The 19275-nt window shown below is 41.2% G+C and overlaps 1 protein-coding gene across 1 annotated transcript in view; it reads right to left on the bottom strand.

Moving 5' to 3' along the window:
• LOC126335006 (carboxypeptidase B-like) overlaps window positions 1–19275 on the bottom strand; it is a 54945-nt gene that overhangs the window by 11366 nt on the left and 24304 nt on the right. The window contains exons 3-5 of the mRNA XM_049997836.1: window positions 15069–15257; window positions 11774–12135; window positions 6153–6336 (exon numbers count right to left, since the gene is read on the bottom strand). Coding sequence (XP_049853793.1) covers window positions 6153–6336; window positions 11774–12135; window positions 15069–15257 — 735 coding nt within the window. The remainder of the gene's footprint in view (window positions 1–6152; window positions 6337–11773; window positions 12136–15068; window positions 15258–19275) is intronic.

Here is a 19275-nt window from a genome sequence, read left to right as displayed (position 1 = left end):
TGTTTCCGCAATTTCACATCTGTGTTCAGGAACAGCAAGGCAAATTAAAATCAAAAATTTCGAAAAACGACTGTTTAATTGCAAAAATCTTGTAATCGATGTAGAAAAATCTGAAAAAATGGGAGAGAATAAGTTTCCGATTTACATACGAAACGTCTTCTTACCAGTTGCAGAAATTAATTCATTGCTTTTGTTCGACTCGTGGCATGGACATAATAACACCTCTGTCTTTAGGAGGATGACGGAAACACTGTTTATATATTTCGGAATCCACCGGGAACGAATAGTGCGGTTTACCTTCTCAATTAACAAATTTTTCGATGGTGTGAAGCCTTTTTCAATAAACTGTCGAACATTATAATTTCCAATAGCTCTTTGTCATTTCATGTTTATCAGCGGATCGGCATTGTTAAACTTCAGACATTTGTGCACTGTCGGTTTGCATCAAAACGTTCTACGGATTTGATCAAGTATGACTGGTACGCATCACACTACTCAGAACAACGGCCGTGACCATTTATTACTCCATTCCAGTTCTGTCTAAATAAAAATATCATCACTGCGAAGTACCCGAATGCATTAATTGTTCTTTTGTCAGGTATGCCTGGTGTTGGAAAAAATGTTTGTATTCGTCATCTAGTAGCCACTTCGCAATTTTGTGAGGATTACTGGGAATAAGCAAGGAACTATTCCATTGTTACTAAAATGTACATTATTAAATCATTACTATACGAACTGTGCTACGGGACTTGTTATAAAGTATTTCGTGTCAACAAATTAAAACCCGATTGATGTAAGTCTTCTGTAATGTAACACCATACACTACCTTGAGTTTCTTTCTTCTGCTAGTCACTTGTGTAACAATTACATCTACGAAAGTTTAGTTGTGGAGATAGACTGCAAGTTATTGAAAAAATTAAAGATTTGAGGAATTTTTTATGTGGCTTAAGTGCTTAAAATTAGTATGTGGGTGCTCTTCGGACAACGCGCTATACGGCGCTACGTTCTCTTGTCACGGTTTACTGGCCAATTCGCGAGCTAAGCAGAAAGGACGGTACAAAACGGTGTTATAAGCGGCTCTCCGTGCAGCAAAAACCACTAACTTTAACCTTTTTATAAAATTCTTGCAGTGCGCCATAGCAGCTAAAATGTTGAGAGCGCATTTCTTTCGGTATATTTTTCCTGTGTGAAAAATTTTAGGGTAGATTTCGACCAGTCGGTCTGGACGATTCCCTTGTGAGACAGCGTGACTTTGGGCCGCAAGTCTGTTGATGTTTTCACCCGGTAGTTCTAAGTTCTCTGTACAAAATTTGAATAGGTCTGCAGAATTTTGCGGGAATAAATTATGACCACAATTGGATGTTGACCACGGCATGTGGTGGTTTTTGCAAGACAGGACGAGTCGGAATGAAAAGAATGCCTCCATCATCGATCAGTCTAAATAATTCCAAGCCGAGAAGACATTTCAGTTCTGATAGATTGCACATTTTTATGGATGTTATAGTTTATAAATATGAGCTACACTAGAGCTACGACTCAACGCACATAAGCATACTGTCAAAACGAACGTGAGTAGTATTGTTGCGTACAGTCCTTACATCCTTAGTTAAGGTCTCCTTTGTTCTTTGTTTGTTAGTACTTCTTTACGAATAAGCTTTAAGGACATGTCATCCAAATCTTCTCCTTTTATTTTAACAGAACTACATGATATTCTTCTGTTTAATAAATATTCTGGATCTGGTGTTTGGTCGTCAATGTCTTGCAAGTGACAAAATAAGTTTCCGCTACGTCCAGTGCAGAAATTAAAAGACCATCGCGAATTCTTACCACAGAGTCACCACAGTAATTTACATTCCAAAGTAAATGCACGTTCCAAATCATTAAAAACGCTACGTCTGCCACATTTTTACTTTAAGTGACAGACTTAAAGTAGACGACGAAATGTTCCGCAGATGGCTAACCAGTTGGAGGTCATAACATCCTGCTGCTTTAGGACAAAGTTTTCCGCGTTCGGGTAAGAATTTCTTTAACCTACCACTTTCGGTAAAGCTCTTGGGATGCTATCCAGAACTGCACTCACAAACCTTGTACGAGTTTTTTTATGTAGTGAAAATGAGTCCTTCATTATTGCAATTATCTCTTAAACTATTATCTTCACAAGAAAATGGCTTTCGGGTTTTTGGTAGAACACTTGGGGAGCTGTTCTGAAGTGTGATCATAATTTTTTTCGCATATACAGGGAGTATATTTTAAGTTGGCAAACCAGAACAACTCGAAATATAAGCTTCACAAGAAAAAACGTGTAGAATCCACAGTTGATTATTTTCGAGGGGGACATCTGCCGGTGCTAAAATTAGCCCACCACCCCAGCTCCCTGGGGTGGGGCGAGAGGCAACTTTAAAATTTCAAATGGGAACCACCATTTTTTATTGCAGAATCAGATTCTACATAAAAATTACGTAGATTTTGTCTTAAACATTTGTTTTGATTCTTGGTAGTTGGCGCTGTAATCCAAGAAAATCCTTATTATAATTTTTGCGTAGGAAATTGTTACGGATAAATATAAAATACTTATTTACTTCGTAAATTTCTCTTCGCTAAAGCTAAAACTCTCCCTTTCTCCCCATAGGGTGGGGTTTGAGAGAGAGGAATTAGAGATTTACAAATGTTGACCCAAATATCATTTTTTTCCGCAGATTCGAATAAGTTTTGTTGCTTCGTGGTCATGAGGTCACACAACTTTTAATTATCAAACATATCACCTTATTAGCTTACTAACGAACCAAACATCCTACTTAATAACGAGTGAACTCATTTTTTGTTTATCTGTAACCGTTTCACACGCAAAAATGAGAACACGGATTTTCTTGAATTACAGCGCCAACTACCAAGAATCAAAACAAATTTTTAAGACCAAATGTAGGTAGTTTTTTTTATGAAGAATCTGATTCTGCGTTAAAAAATGGGGGTTGCCGTTTGAAATTTTAAAGTTGCCTCTCGCCCCCCTCGAAAATAATCAACTTTGGATTCTACGCATTTTTTCGTGTGAAGCTTATTTTTCGAGTTATTCTGCTGGTAGCTAGATACGAATGGCAAAAGTCATGGTACAGCGATATCCAAATGTGTAGATGGCGATACTATCGCGTACACGAGGTATAGAAGGCAGTGCGTTGACGAGTAGACGGAGTTGTCATTTGCACTCAGGTGATACATGTAAAAAGCCTTGGCCACAGGACGGGAATTAACAGATTGTGAATGCGGAATGGTAGTTGGAGCTAGACGCATGGGACATTCAATTTCGGAAAGCGTAAGGGAATTCAATATTCCGAGATCCACAGTGTCAAAAGTGTGCCGAGTATACCAAATTACAGGCATTACCTCTAGCACGGACAACGCTGTGGCCGACGGTCCTCACTTAACGACCGTGTTTTACGGATTAAAGTCAAGTGCAGGCACACCAGTCAGGAACGATAAAGAAATGTTAGTTTTAGTGTAATTGCTGAATTGTGTAGTTATATATGTAATTTGTTAAAAATGGTCATTGACATAATTTTTCATTAAGCCGTGGATCGATATCTTAAGATGTTGAGACGATTATCTTTGCCTTATCATCATGTTCAGCTGTGCTTTATCATCTTTGGCAATCAATAATGTACGAGGCGTGTTTTTTTAAGTAAGTACCATTTGGAAATTAAAAAAGGACGTACTAAGATATCGCAATAATTTTATTTTTACATGGAAGCCTGTATCTTAATCTACATTTCTACATAATTTCCGTCAATATTGAGGCACTTATCATAACGTTGTACCAGTTTTTGAATACCCTCCTCATACAAGTCTGCCGCCTGACTTGTTAACCACTGCATCACCACTGTTTGGACTTCGTCATCGTCTTGACGACGCTGACCGCCCAGGTGTTTCTTCAAGTGCAGGAACAGATGAAAGTCACTAGCGCAAAATCGGGGCTGTACGTAGGATGATCTTAAGTTCCCCACCGAAAAGATGTGATGAGATCTTTGGTCTGATTCGCCACATGCGGACGGGCGTTGTCTTGCAGCAAAACGATGCCCTTGCTCAAGTTCCATGGACTGTTGCTTTGATTCTAGTGTGACGTAGGCCACCCGTGTATCATAGCCCGTAACAATTTGGCTTAAGAAATCATCACCGTCGTTGTGGCACCGCTCAAGGAAAGTCAATGCACTGTCTAAACGTTTGGTTTTGTGCACATCCGTCAACATTTTCGGCACCCAATTTTCGGTAATTCAACTGCTCGGTCACAGTGCCATACAACACACTACGAAAAACATTATTAAAGTCATCCCCCAAGGAGGAAGTCGTAAAGCGTCTGTTTTCTCTCTCCTTACTGTCCACTTCCTGCACCAAACTTTCATTAACGACCGAAGGTCGCCCAGTCCGTTGTTCATCATGCACATTTGTGCGGCCATCTTTAAGTGCACTCACCCACTTTCTTACCATTCACAGTCGGCGGAACTCACGATTATCAGAGGCATCTTAAACACTCAGTACACAACGTAAACAAGGAAGAATCAGACTGTAATGGCGTCAGTGCATAGATTAAGGTACAGGCTTTCAAGTGAAAATAAAATTATTGAGATATCTTAGCACGTCTTTTTTAATTTCAAAACGGTACTTACTTAACCCTAGGACGCGTAAGTGGAGGGGGGGTGCATTGAACCCACAATTTTTTTATGTCCCCTGCTTTTGCCCAAGTAACTTTCATACTACATGTTCCCTTTGAGTTATTGTTTGTTAGCTAGTTTATGAAACGTTAGTGTCAATATATTTTATAGAAAATTCGTGCTTTGAAGGAAAAAATAGATAAACTTATTATGGGCCCAACAACCCCCCCCCCCCCCCTTAGGCTTTCATGCTATAGAAAATTTCCCTTAGTAGGATTTCGTATTTCTCATCACTACAACAATGCAAGCTAGTTTCTTGTTGGTTGGTATTCTTGATATTCACAACAATAGGTTTACTTTCAGAGGAAGTGATTGCTGATGTCAGTCAGCTGTTATTTATCTTGTACACTTGCAGTGAGTTAGTACAGTTCCGAACACGTAGACCTCCAGTAACTTTGGTGTCCTACACAGCAAAAACGAAATCAAGTAAAAACTTACTGATGTTGTCAACAATGCACCAAGATAAAGGCACTGTTGGAGGAGAGAAGAATAAAACCGAGATAAATGCATATTATAATTTCACTAAAGATGGAATTGATACCATTGATCAAATGGCGCGTATGTACACCTGCAAGAGCAGAACAAAGAGATGGCCTCTATCTGTATTTTACTCTCTCATCGACATTTGTGCTATCAATGCAACCACCATATTCATCCAGCAACATCCAAGGTGGAATGAAAAGAAACACAACAAACGGAAACTTTATCTTCTGCAGGCTGGGTTGGAACTACTAAATTGCAGGAAGAAGAAAGAAGTGTCAATGCAAGAGGATTATCTAACCAAATTGATCAATCAATGGAGACTATTCTGCAAAAGAAAATCAAAGAAGGGACAACAGAAGCACGTCAGCCTCCTGCCGGGAAAGGTCGGTGGCATATTTGTGTAAGAAAAGCTAAAACAAAGAAGCAGAAGTACAACAATGTAAGTAAACCAAAACAGTACTGTAGACAGTGTCATAAACGTGTGTAACACACATTCAGAAAAAATTGTGAAGTGTTTCTCTTGCCTTGAAGTTGAGGTCTCAGAGTAGTCTATTGTGTATGAACACATCTGTATTTTGTATTGTAATATGTCAATTTTTTATTCACTCAATCCAATTTTTATAACAATTAACACCATTTATAAACCGCTGCCTTAGTTAAAATATATAAATCATTTTGAAAGTTGTAATTTTTCGTCAGTAAACTTATTTAATACCTGTGGGCTCGCCGAACCCCCCCCCCCCCCCCCTTAGGCATCCAAGTTAGGAAAAAAGGCTTGGGCGTCCTAGGGTTAAAAAACACGCCTCATACTTGAAAATAGACTTATAACCCGAAACCTGGGTTGTGCAGTAACAATAATAATGAAATTTGTGAAACAAGGCAAAAAACGGTGTTTGTGTAGTCGTGTTATTGTTGAGAAACGGCAGTTAGGTAGACAGCGGCTCGACTGCAGCGCAGCCTACTACTCACCAGAGGCGGGGTAGAGCGTGGCTCCCGCCGGCCCCACAGTGTAGGAGCCGCCACCCCCGCGCGCGATGGCGGAGGCTATGCGCTGGCCCACGCGCTTCAGCTCCTCGTGGTCGGGCGGCACCACCGCCGCGTAGCCCCACGGGTACAGCACGTACTGCCCGTAGCTGTGGAACGACACGTACGCCTGCCGGCAGACAAACCGCCGCAGCCGTCACCAGAAGGGCTTCCATCTGCAACCGACTCGTTCAACACATACGGCTCAAGTTCTATGCACCACCCTACTCTCTCCTACTTAACGCTTAACACCGCTGTAAAATTTTCAAAAATATCATTTTTATTGCCTTAAAAGATGATTTGAACCTTCTAAAATACGAAGCAAAAAGTCTAATCCATGGAAAAAAATTATGTTCTGTGTACTTCCGAACTCCTCTTCTAGCATGGGTTTCGAAAAAGACGATCGTGTGAAACCCAGCTCGTGCTATCTGTCCACGAGACTCAGAGAGTCATGGACACGGGTTCCCAGGTAGATGCCGTGTTTCTTGACTTCCGCAAGGCGTTTGATACAGTTCCCCACAGTCGTTTAATGAACAAAGTAAGAGCATATGGACTATCAGACCAATTGTGTGATTGGATTGAGGAGTTCCTAGATAACAGAACGCAGCATGTCATTCTCAATGGAGAGAAGTCTTCCGAAGTAAGAGTGATTTCAGGTGTGCCGCAGGAGAGTGTCGTAGGACCGTTGCTATTCACAATATACATAAATGACCTTGTGGATAACCTCGGAATTTCACTGAGGCTTTTTGCGGATGATGCTGTAGTATATCGAGAGGTTGTAACAATGGAAAATTGTACTGAAATGCAGGAGAATCTGCAACAAATTGGCGCATGGTGTTGCGAATGGCAATTGAATCGCAACGTAGACAACTGTAATGTGCTGCGAATACATAGAAAGAAAGATCCTTTATCATTTAGCTACAATATAGCAGGTCAGTAACTGGAAGCAGTTAATTCCATAAATTATCTGAGAGTAGGCATTAGGAGTGATTTAAAATAAAATGATCATATGCGGCTGGTCCCGGCGGAGGTTCGAGTCCACCCTCGGGCGTGTGTGTGTGTGTGTGTGTGTGTTTGAGCTTAGGATACTTTAGGTTAAGTAGTGTGTAAGCTTAGGGACTGATGACCTTAGCAGTTAAGTCCCATAAGATTTAACACACATTTGAACATTTTTGGAATGATCATATAAAGTTGATCGTCGGTAAAGCAGATGCCAGACTGAGATTCATTGGAAGAATCCTAAGGAAATGCAATCCGAAAACAAAGGAAGCAGGTTACAGTACACTTGTTCGCCCACTGCTTGAATACTGCTCACCAGTGTGAGATCCGTACCAGATAGGGTTGATAGAAGAGATAGAGAAGATCCAACGGAGAGCAGCGCGCTTCGTTACAGCATCATTTAGTAATCGCGAAAGCGTTACGGAAATGATAGATAAACTCCAGTGGGAGACTCTGCAGGAGAGACGCTCAGTAGCTCGGTACGGGCTTTTGTTGAAGTTTCGAGAACATACCTTCACCGAGGAGTCAAGCAGTATATTCCTCCCTCCTACATATATCTCGCGAAGAGACCATGAGGATAAAATCATAGAGATTAGACCCCACACAGAGGCATGCCGACAATCTTTCTTTCCTCGAACAGTACGAGACTGGAATAGTAGGGAGAACCGATAGAGGTACTCAAAGTACCCTCCGCCACACACTGTCAGGTGGCTTGCGGACTATGGATGTACATGTACATGTAGTGCCTCGGATGACACGAAACGGAGTACCTGTGCTTTCTCAATACCAACTGTAGTGTCTGAGTATAAGAAGAAGCATTTCAAAACAATAATATGTTATCCTGACGTCGCAAGTGTCAGTACGTCTACGAAAAAGACAATTCTTTTGCTTCTAATCTTGATTTCTGTGTGCAGTATTGACTTTTTATAGTTTATTTGTGATCTTAGAGTATGCAGTTTCGTCTTTCGACTAAGAATAAGTAGTAAGAAAGCGTACTCGAGTAGAAAAGGTACGAAAACATCGTATCCAACGCGGCGTCGAAGCAGTGTGTCATCAAAACGTCCAAAGAATACATTGACGCTGAGAGCGGTTCAGAAAAAAGCAGTGCCTCTTCGAAGAAATTGAAAGACAGTGACAAGGGTTTTCAGGGCATTAAGGAGTTAGCTACAGGACTATTAATTTTTTGCCGTTTTCTCTGTTATTTCTTAACAAGTGTAATGCAGACATCATGCTACAAGAACGGAGTCCTAGAGGTTTAGTGAGAATGATACGAATGTTCCTTTTTTACGTTACGTGTGCCGTGTGGCAACCGACAGAAATAACTGTCACATCTGAATTAATACACCATGTCATCATTGCTGTAACTCACATGTCGTTAGCTGTACTTGGTTCTCATTTGCCTGCCAAATTTGATTGTCTTGTCGTTTTTTTTAAGACGTTTTCTCCTGCTCATTGGTGAATTCTGCATCTTTTTATCTTGCTGTAGCCTAGACACTGACTCCAAGGATGCATCAGAAACGTAAATAGCACAGTGAAACGTGTCTCTAACCCACAGCAACATTACAATACTTAGAACTCACCAATGAGTACCAGAAGACGTTCAAAATGGTTCAAATGGCTCTAAGCACTATGGGACTTAACATCTGAGGTCATCAGTCCCCTAGCCTTAGAACTACCCGGCTAGAGTGGCCTAGCGGTTCTAGGCGTTACAGTCTGGAGCTGCGCGACCGCTACGGTCGCAGGTTTGAATCCTGCCTCGGGCATGGATGTGTGTGATGTCCTTAGGTTGGTTAGGTTTAAGTAGTTCTAAGTTCTAGGGGACTGATGACCTCAGAATTTAAGTCCCATAGTGCTAAGAGCCATTTGAACTTAGAACTACTTAAACCTAACTAACCTAAGGGCATCACACACATCCATGCCCGAGGCAGGATTCGAACCTGTGACCGTAGCAGCAGCGCGGTTCCGGAATGAAGCGCCTAGAACCGTTCGGCCACAGCAGCCGGCACAGAAGAAGTAATTTCGAATATAAAATCAACAACAAAGTCACATTTAGCAGGCAAATAAGAACCAAGAACAGGTAACGACAGGTCAGCTATAGCATAATGACATGGTGTATTAACTTACAGCAGAGAGTGATTTCTGTCAGCAGCCACAGGGCATACATAACATAAAAAAAGGAAAAATAAAGAGAAAAGACCTACTGAGAATGAATTAATTATGTTTGAGTATTAAACAAAACAAAAATTGTGTTCCTGCAAAAGGGGGGACCGTCTGTAAAAGTGACGGATAGTTTGACGTTAATTATATCACAACTTTCAACGTTTTAATTCAGTTCAACTTCAGATCATATATATCTCTACATTATTGTCATTTACTATTTGCAAGTTGTAAAATATTTGCAGAATGCTATCTTAGATCTATAGGTGAAAATCTGCAAAAAATTTCTTGCGTTATTTGGAACAATAAACAGAACTCCTAAATATAAATGGCAAAAATGCAAAAATGGAATTGTATAAAAGTATGGGATACAAAATCGACAGTTGAAAAAAAAAAAGACAACAAAATACAAACAGCGTTGATGAGATTCTCGATAATACTGAAGAGCTGCACAAGAAGACATTTCATCAAAAACGAAAACTTCCAGAATCAGTTGAATGTAAATGGTATTGAGAAGGAACTCACTGAATACAGACACAGATGTAAACATGTGAATAAAATGAGAAATGTAAGACTACTCAGGAATTACTGAAGTACAGCGCAGCTGGAAGGAGAGGAGGGAGAGACATCGGTTGACCTTGGGAAGGGCGGACATAAACTTTGTGAAGACGGAACAAGCAGATGACCAGCATCACTGAGTGTGACGACGACGATGAATTATTCCCATCTCGTTGGCAATCATTTCCTTTCATGGCGAATACTGTGAAGGATACTATCATAATTTCTGAATCAATGACATGTTTATTCCTTTGGCTCAGTGGTGAAATGGCAAACTACAAATCAAGAGCTCTCTGGTGCAGTCCGTGTAAAATCTCACTTCTGTCACCTGTGGCAGAGTTTGTAGATGTGAAGAATGCCAATTAGGTCCACCAGTAACTGGCTCAGTGAGTCAGTTCAGATGTCGAAGCAAGGCAGCGGCATACCAGCTCAAGCAGGACCGTGCCCTGTAAAGCACTGGGCTGTTCAAATCAGTGTACGAATTGATCACTGCTTTACTTACTCGTGACACGACAACCCATACAAAATGATATTTCCATATTCCATGGGTCATTTGCACGATAAATTGTTCTCATGTAGAAAAAGTAATTTTATATTCAGATCACAAATTCTTTGGTAAATATGCCTACATACTGAGCATTTTCAAGTTCTTTTTTTTATTTTCTAAATTTTAGTAAGGCATGGAGATGTAAGTTGGCAATACCATCCCACCATGTTTTGCACATTAAAATAACAGTAATTACTTAGCAGAACAGTAGGAGTTGTCAGGGAGAAACTTCTTCAGTTCAAATTTTACTTAGCTGTCTGTCAGACATTTTACATCACTGGATAAATGATCAAAAAATTTGGTTGCAGCGTTGTGCACCCCTTTCTGTGCTAAAGACAACCTTAACGTGGTACAATGAATGTCACTTTTGCTTCTGGTATTGTAATTACTTACAGCAGTGTTCCTTTTGAATTGCATTGAATTATTTACAACAAATTTCTTAAATGAAAACAATATACTGTGAACAGTGGTCAAAATGGCTAACTGCTTAAACAGATGTGTAATAATTGATCGTGAGTGATCGTGCTTACATCACGTTATTGAGGAACGTAGACTTTCATTCCTACAGATGATTAACCCAAAACATAATTCCATTTGACTCTATCGAATGAACATGTGCAAAATATGTCAACTTGGTGATTTGTCTCTCCCCAAGTTTTGCAACAATTTTATGTGCAAAAGAGGATGATTTAAGTTGTTTTAGGAGTTCCAAAAGTCTGCTTTGTCCAATAAATTGTCATCAATATGGGCACATAAGAGTTTTGAAGATTCTAACCTGTTTATTATTATCTCACGATGTGTTACACTTATCCCTCGTGCAGTACCTCTTCGTGTGCAGAACTGAAAATGTTGTGTCTTTTTAAAATTGAGGGTGAAACCACTCGCAGAAAACCAATGATACTTTTAAGACCTTTGTTTAACATTTCTTCTGTTGCTGCATGTACGCTTGGATTGATTACAATACTAGTATCGTCCGCAAGAGAGTTGATCCTGCTTGTTGTATATGAGACAGAGAATAGTTAACATACATCAAGAACGGATCTAAGACTGACCATTAGGGAACCCCATATGCCCTCCCCCCCCCCCCCCCCCCCCCCCCTCGGCCCACCCAAGTCAGAATAACCTCATCTGATTACAATTGTTGAATTACTAACTACAACTTTCGGCACTCTTTTCGTTAGGAATGAGATTATCCATTGTTGGCTACGCCGTAAATCCCGTAAAACCGTAGTTTAGCTAGGAGAATATTGCGATTTCCACAGTCAAATGTTAGTATACGTAGACGTCAGACAGCTGGCCACTATACCTTTATGTTGCGGTTTGCGGAGACGAAGTTGCGGATGGCAGAGGTCTCTGGCTCGGAGAACTTGGAGGGCCCGGCGTACGTCTCGTCGCAGGGCCGCCTGCTGGCGCCCTGGCCGCCCCAGCGGTAGCCGAAGTTGCGGTTGAGGTCGATCCCCGCGCACCGCCCGCTGCCGCTGCCGCCGCGGTTCTTGCGCCACAGCCGGTCCGACGAGTGCGAGAATTCGTAGCCGTCCGGGTTGACGACGGGCAGCACGAACCAGTCCACGGAAGAGCCCGCCGCTCCCAGTGCCTCTGGCTGCTCCACCAGCGTGTTCAGGAAATACGTCACCGACGCCGGCGAGATCCACTCGCGTGCGTGGATACCTGCCGTGGCGACATGTACCATCAACAGCAGACCCAATGCAACTCTTACTGGGAGCAGGACAAAAGAGAGAGGCAATAACTACATGCAGTTGGGAAAGAAACTGGTCCAGGGATGAAACCCTATGGAACACCCTGAGATACTATAAAATGAAATCCATGGCCCCACCTGTGCGCTCGTCTTCTTGGCGGTTGTGGAAAGAAAACTTTATCCACTCTAGAGGAGACGGTCCAGTCCTCGAGTAATCCCAAATCGGTTGCAGTCCGGAGCCACTATGCTCGTGTAAGGGCTAACGACCTTTCAATAACGGTAGGTGTTTTGCGCCAGTTGCTCTAAATAAATTTCTGTTAGTCCTGGAAGATTGCAGCACATTGCAGAGGACACCAGTAGGGAGAGCAGGGAATGTCCAATGAATGTGTCTGCATTTTGCTCCAGTGTGATTGACTGAAACACCTGAATGGAGACTAGTATCGTGGTGTGGTTTGGAGATCACAAAACCAAGGAGTCAGCTAGCAGTCCTCACGGTTGTAGGAGGGAAGTCGTGTTTCATATGGAGCAGAAATGATTGGGTCCTATGAGGCAGAAATGTTTAAACAGTGTTTCGAAAGTATGTCAGTAACAATGGTGAGATCTATTCGCGAAAGAAAGCGTACCGTACCACGACTTACCATCAACTCCTGACCCAGGATTTGATGAAATACCAACAGAATATTTTTGGGCATCTGGCCAAAGGGTGGAGCAATAAATACACACGGAAGGGAAAAAAGTGGTCAATTAATAAAACCCTGAGGGACATCCTGAGATAAAATACTTGGTTTGATACTCGTTTGTTTCCTGTTACGCACCTGGTGTTATATACGTCTTTTTGCTGCCAGTCGAATAAATAAAATTGAAATCAACGTCATGACCTATGGACTTTTCAGTTATTTGCTGAGAATAGTATTTATTTACGCCAGTTTTTGGTAATTTCAGTAATAGAGCCACTTTCAAGCGAGCCTTGCTGGACGAAACTGTGAATACAAGTCATATGACAAGCAAATACGAGGGAGTTATGTTGCTTAAAGAGATAACGGTCAGACGCAATATTTGTAGGCAGTGCGTTCAGAACCGATCTACACCAGCGGTGGGATTTGCCCCCATTTTCCAGTGCAGTTATGTTCTTAAGAATTGTGATGAGTAAGTATATGCCAAAATAGCCCGTAAGAATCAGCCAGTCTATATCCTGAATAAGTAACTACATGTACATATCCATGTTTGAGCATGACTCTGGAGCCCATACCGAAATATCAGCAAAATTTTGTACTCAAATCATAAACAGTCTATAAAAGAATGCTATGGATGTAATAGCTGCGCAGCACCTATACCTAGAGCCTGCTGAAATAAAAAAAAGGATGGGAGGTGTGAAAATAATTATTTCTGTCACATTTGGTTCTCCTTAAAATACCATAGAGGAACACATCGCTTTAAATGCCATTAATGCGTCACCAGTCAGCCTACTTTCTGCTACCACCACCAATTCAATGAGTTCTATGGATTTATCACCCAAAGAGCATCTGTGTAAGTGAAACTTTGATGATAAGCGGTTCAGACAATATGAGATTATAAGCTTGTGAAACGTGATAGTGCAGAAGAAACCTGAAGACCAGATGAGTAGATCCAAGAACTGATGAACAGTTATTGAGTCGAACTGGGAAGAAGAAATTTATGGCTCAAGTTGACTAAAAGAAGCGAGTGTTTCGTATTCGTATTACACATCTTTAAGCATCAAGGAATAGTCAGTTTGGCATTTGTGGGACGTGTGGGACACGTGGGGGCGGGGGGGGGGGGGGGGGGGGGGGGAAGTGTACATATTACACGGATGGATCTAAACACAAATACAGTGAGCAGGTTCAAATGAATGTAGAGCGCATTAGTCATTCAGAGAAGCGTCAGGCGTAGAAAGCACATCTGACTAGTCTTAGGATTGAAAACAACAACAACAGCAACAGCAACAACAGGTTATAGTTATATGATGAGTTCTGTTGAAATCGCTGTAGGTATTCAAGAGCTAGATTTTCTTTTACTTTTCACCCCCTACACCCAAAAAAATCTGTTCCTGTGGTGCTATCGGTCACTTAGCCCACATTATTTATTTCCTGTTCCTGAGTCATGTATGTACCAATATCTTTCAAATTTTCTCCAAGAGCTCCAGACTTATTTTTACATGTTATCCCATTACAGTCCTCACCCCACTCCTACATGTGATAACATAGTCTGACGGACACACAATTTTTTATCTAGTTAACCTGTTCTGTGTATTCCAAGTTTGGTTGAAAATGCTACAGCTGTCCCAGGATTCGCCTGCCACCTGTAAGGGAACAAAAGGGTGTCTGACAACTCACGGTAGTCATTTCCGTGTGCCAAGTCTGGCTGACCTTACTCCAGGAGTCAGAGTTACGCTGGAACAAACTCATCCGCAATATCTATTTCTACTTATATAGATGAAAGATAACAGGTTAAGAAAACGGATATTAAAATATGGAAGTGAAATGAAGTTATCAACAAATAATGTGTCTGTGACTTTAAAGAACAGACAGGAAATACAGATGAAGGAAGGAAAGACTCTTAAGTCGTTAACGTATCACGGACGAGGGGGTCATTCGAGATGGAGTAACAGTTCGAGACTGCAATGATACTGTATTATTTAAGGAAACCATGAGAAACTTGAATGCAGGTGGCCTGGCGAGAATTCGAACCCCACTCCTTCCTAATAAGAGTAAAATGTTTTAGCAAGTGGTGGGATTCGATTTCTAAGAAGGAGGAAAAGAAAAGAAACAATTTTGGAAACAGGTTGTTAAGAAGTGTGAGGAATAAGAGTTGGGATGTAGAGAACTCAGCCAGACGGCAGGAGTTGGAAGAGAGGGTGTGGGAGCTGAGGGTAGAGACCTAGACGTACCTCCGTCGACCCAGACGGCGGGAGCGCCTGGTTTGCCGGAAGAGACGCGCACCACCTTGAGCGGCCGGCCCTGCACCGAGCTGCCGATGGTCTGCACGCTGAAGCGCTGCGGGTACGTCGCGGCCAGGAAGTCGACGAACTGGTGGATGTCCGCCAGCCGGTGGTACGACTGCCACTCCATGCGGTGGCCTGCGCAAACACGTCCGCACTCCCACTAAGAAGGCCACCTCAGTGGGGGATCAAATGAGCCCCCAGTCACCACAAGTTCATAGACACGCCTCTGGGGTATAATTAACTCTAATGCACATAATAAATAAAAATATGATATTGCCGTAACTCCAGAAGAATTTAACAAATTTTGCATCCAGTCCATTGAAGAAATTAGTAGTTCAATAAACAAAGCCTCTGAAAATGCGCAGTTGAATGTAAGTTCCTTGATGTACTACAAGTTTCTGGAGTTGTGACCATATACAAAAAAGGTGAAAAGAAGTCTCCCGCTAGTTATAGGTCCATGTCCATAACTTCTATTTTTTTAGCATTTTTGAAACAATTGTATATGATCAAGTTAGTGTTCGCTTTGATACAATCAATGATAAACAATTTGCATTTATGAAAGATAAATCCACAACTGATGCAATGGATTCCCTAGTAAAATTTGTTCCAGATGTGTTTAAGGCTAGGGGCTATGCACAGGTTACATTTTGTGACCTGAGCGGAGCTTTTGATTGTGTACAGCTTAATACTATGTTGAAAAAGCTATTTTACTATGCTTCTGACGGCAACTGTATAAATATGTATAAAGTTTTTCAAGAGAATCGCCAACAAATTGTGTGCACTCGCATTGACGAGTCAAATTTGGTTCATGTTAAGTCTGGAGAGCCACAAGCGTCGGCGCTCGGACCTTTATTGTGTCTCTTAATAATTAATGACTTCCCTCTGTTTATAAAGTCTCACGCAGTATTGTATATCGATGATATAACTTTTCTAAATAAAATCTCAGGCCGGCCGCTGTGCCCGAGCTGTTCTAGGCGCTTCAGTCCGGAACCGCGCTGCTGCTACGGTCGCAGGTTCGAATCCTGCCTCGGGCATGGATGTGTGTGGTGTTCTTGGGTTAGTTAGTTTTAAGTAGTTCTAAATTCTAGGGGACTGATGACCTCAGATGTTAAGTCCCATCGTGTTTAGAGCCATTTGAAACATTTTTAAAAGCTCAGATCTATGCACGTTGAAAACACTGACCGAAAATACCCTAGCTCAAACTTCATTATGGTTCAAATCGAATGGTCTCTTTTACATGAAAGTAAAATACAGGTACTCTAGCTTCAAACAGATTCCTAACCACCACGAATTAGAAAACGCTAAACTTTTACGTGTGATTATTGACAGTAAATTAACGTGAAAACCATACATAGAAACATATCTTTCTAGACTTACGACAGTAACTTATTTAGTAAGAAATTTAAAAAGACATGTTCTAAAGAACTGTGTAAGATCAGCATATTTTGCTTTCTTCCAGAGTATCTTATCATAAGGAATTTCACTGTGGGGTAGTACATCTACATTTACATGGATACTCTGCAAATCACATTTAAGTGCCTGGCAGAGGGTTCATCGAACCACCTTCACAGATCTCTATTATTCCAGTATCGTATAGCGCGCGGAAGGAACGAACACCTACATCTTTCCGTGCGAGCTCTAATTTCTCTTATTTTATCGTGGTGATCGTTTCTCCCTATGTAGGTCGGTGTCAACAAAATATTTTCGCATTCGGAGGAGACAGTTGGTGATTGGAACTTCGTGAGAAGATTCCGTCGCAACGAAAAATACCTTTCTTTTAATGGTGTCCAGCCCAAATCCTGTATCATTTCTGTGACACTCTCTCCCATATTTCGCGATAATACAAAACGTGCTGCCCTTTTTTGAACTTTTTCGATGTACTCCGTCAGGCCTATCCGGTAAGGATCCCACACCCCGAAGCAGTATTCTAAGAGAGGACGGACAAGCGAAGTGTAGGCAGCCTCCTTAGTAGGTCTGTTACATTTTCTAAGTGTCCTGCCAATAAAACGCAGTCTTCGGTTAGCCTTCTGCACAACATTTTCTATATGTTCCTTCCAGTTTAAGTTGTTCGTAATTGTAATACCTAGGTATTTAGTTGAATTTACGGCTTTTAGGTTAGACTGATTTATCGTGTAACCGAAGTTTAACGAGTTCCTTTTAGCACTCATGTGGATGAACTCACATTTTTCGTTATTTACGGTCAACTGCCAATTTTCGCACCAATCACATATCTGTTCTAAATCGTTTTGCAATTTGTTTAGATCTTCTGTTGACTTTATTAGTCAATAAACGACAGCGTCATCTGCAGAAAACCTAAGACGGCTGCTCAGATTGTCTCTCAAATCGTTTATATAGGTAAGGAACAGCAAAGGGCCTATGACACTACCTTGAGGAACGCCTGAAATCACTTCTGTTTTACCTGATGACTTTCCGTCAATTACAACGAACTGTGACCTCTCAAATAGGAAATCACAAATCCAGTCACATAACTGAGACGATATTCCATAAGCACGCGATTTCACTACAAGCCGCTTGTGTGGTACAGTGTCAAAAGACTTCCGGAAATCCAGAAATGCGGAATCGATCTGATATCTCTTGCCAATAGCACTCAACTCTTCATGTGAATAAAGAGCTAGTTGTGTTTCACAGGAACGAAGTTTTCTAAACCCATGTTGATTGTGCATCAATAGTTTTCTTCGAGGTAATTCATAATTTTTGAACACAATATATGTTCCAAAATCCTGCTGCATATCGACGCTAACGATATGGGCGTGTAATTTAGTGGATTACTCCTACTATCTTTCTTGTATATTGGTGTGACCTGTGCAACTTTTCAGTCTTTAGGTACGGATCTTTCGTCGAGCGAACGGTTGTATATGATTGTTAAGTATGGAGCTATTGCATCAGCATACTCCGAAAGGAACCTAATTGGTATACAGTCTGGACCAGAAGACTTGCTTTACTAGGTGATTTAAGTTGCTGCACTGCTCCGAGAATATTTACTTCTACGTTACTCATGTTGGCAGCTGTTCTCGACTCGAATTCTGGAATATTTACTTCGTCTTCTTTTGTGAAGGCATTTCGGAACGCTGTGTTTAGTAACTCTGCTTTGGGAGCACTGTCTTAGATAGTAACTCCATTGCTATCGCGCAGAGAAGGCATTGATTGCTTCTTGCCGCTAACATACTTCACATACGACCAGAATCGCTTTGGATTTTCTGTCAGATTTCGAGACAAACTTTCGTTCTGGAAACTGTTATAAGGATCTCGCACTGAAGTCCGCACTAAATTTTGAGGTTCTGTAAAAGACCGCCAATCTTGGGGATTTTGCATCTGTTTAAATTTGGTACGTTTGTTTCGTTGTTTCTGCAACAATGTTCTAACCCGTTTCGTGTACCAATGAGGATAATCTCCGTCGTTTGATAATTTATTTGATATAAACCTATCAGTTGCTGCCAATACTATTTCTTTGAATTTGAGCCACATCTGGTCTATTATTAATTTGGAATGAAGGAGATTGTCTCTTAGGAAGGCGTCAATTGAATTTTTTATCTGCTTTTTTGAATAGGTATATTTTTCGCTTTTTTTGCGGATTTGGGGATTACAATATTCAATATCGCTACAAAAACCCCGTGTTCACTAATCCCTGTATCGGTTTTGTTGTTCGTTACTAACGCAGGATTATTTGTTGCCAAGAGGTCAAGTGTGTTTTCACAACCGTTTACTATTCGCGTGGGCTCATGAACTAACTGCTCGAAATAATTTTCAGAGAATGCGTTTAGCACACTTTCGGATGATATTTTATGCGTACCTCCGGAATTATTATTTTCGCCAACATATCGAGGATAAATTAAAGTCATCACCAAATGTAATCGTATTAGTCGGGTATATGTTTGAAATCAAACTCAAGTTTTCTTTGAACCTTTCAGCAGCTGTATCATCAGAATTGGGAGGTCGGTAGAAGGATCCAATTATTATTTTATTCCGGTTGCCAAGAATGACCTCTACCCATACTAACTCACAAGAAGTATCTACTACAATTTCGCGACAAGTTAAACTACTCCTAACAGCAGCAAACACGCCACCGCCAACCGTGTTTAGCCTATCCTTTCGGAACACCGTTAGGTTCTTCGCAAAAATTATATCCGGCTTT

This window comes from Schistocerca gregaria, chromosome 2 (genome assembly GCF_023897955.1).
Source record: "Schistocerca gregaria isolate iqSchGreg1 chromosome 2, iqSchGreg1.2, whole genome shotgun sequence".
NCBI lineage: Eukaryota > Metazoa > Arthropoda > Insecta > Orthoptera > Acrididae > Schistocerca > Schistocerca gregaria.
The sequence above is the reverse complement of the archived record's forward strand: the minus strand, read 5'-3'. Positions and strand labels throughout refer to the sequence as shown.